At 70.9% G+C, this 601-nt stretch overlaps 1 protein-coding gene across 1 annotated transcript in view; it reads left to right on the top strand.

The window, feature by feature from the left end:
• Positions 1-25: 25 nt before the first annotated feature.
• The window catches only part of CHLNCDRAFT_143921 (hypothetical protein), a gene marked incomplete at both ends in the record, with an annotated part of 2936 nt that continues 2360 nt past the window's right edge, over positions 26-601 (top strand). Inside the window, 2 exons of the mRNA XM_005849347.1 lie at positions 26-109; positions 409-519. Coding sequence (XP_005849409.1) covers positions 26-109; positions 409-519 — 195 coding nt within the window. The remainder of the gene's footprint in view (positions 110-408; positions 520-601) is intronic.

The following is a 601-nucleotide window of genomic DNA, read 5'->3' as shown; positions in this document are numbered from 1 at the left end:
GGGGCGCGTGAACAAGCTGGAGGTGATGAGCCTGGAGGAGCTGGGGCGCCCCCGCATCGACGTCGTCGTCAACTGCTCGGGCGTCTTCCGCGACCTGTTTGTGAACCAGGTGGGCCCTTGGGGGGTCCCTTGGGGGTGTGTGCTTGTGTGTGTGCGTCTGTAAGCGTGTGTTTTGGTGTGGTTTTGGCGCTGGTGGTGGGGGTGGGGGGCGTGCCTGGTGGCCTGGTGGCGGCGCGGGGGCGGGGCAGCAGGCAGCAGGCACGGCAGGCAGCGGCACGGCGCCGCAGCACACTCCCCGCGGCTGCCTCCCGCCACCGCCCCACGCCGCCGACCACCGCTGAGCACCGCTCTCCCCCTGCCCCTGCTCTCCCACCTTCCCCCCACCTTCCCCCCACCTCCCCTGCGCAGATGAACCTGCTGGACCGCGCCATCAAGCTGGCCGCCGAGCAGGACGAGCCGCCTGAGATGAACTTTGTGCGCAAGCACGCGCTGGAGCATGCGGAGGAGCTGGGGGTCAGCGTGCGCGACGCTGCCACCCGCGTCTTCTCCAACTCCTCGGGTGAGGGGAGGGGAGGGGAGGGAGGGGCAGCCTGGCAGGGTG

Source organism: Chlorella variabilis (genome assembly GCF_000147415.1).
Source record: "Chlorella variabilis unplaced genomic scaffold CHLNCscaffold_6, whole genome shotgun sequence".
Taxonomy (NCBI): Eukaryota; Viridiplantae; Chlorophyta; class Trebouxiophyceae; order Chlorellales; family Chlorellaceae; genus Chlorella; species Chlorella variabilis.
This window is presented reverse-complemented; position numbering and strand designations above follow the sequence as displayed.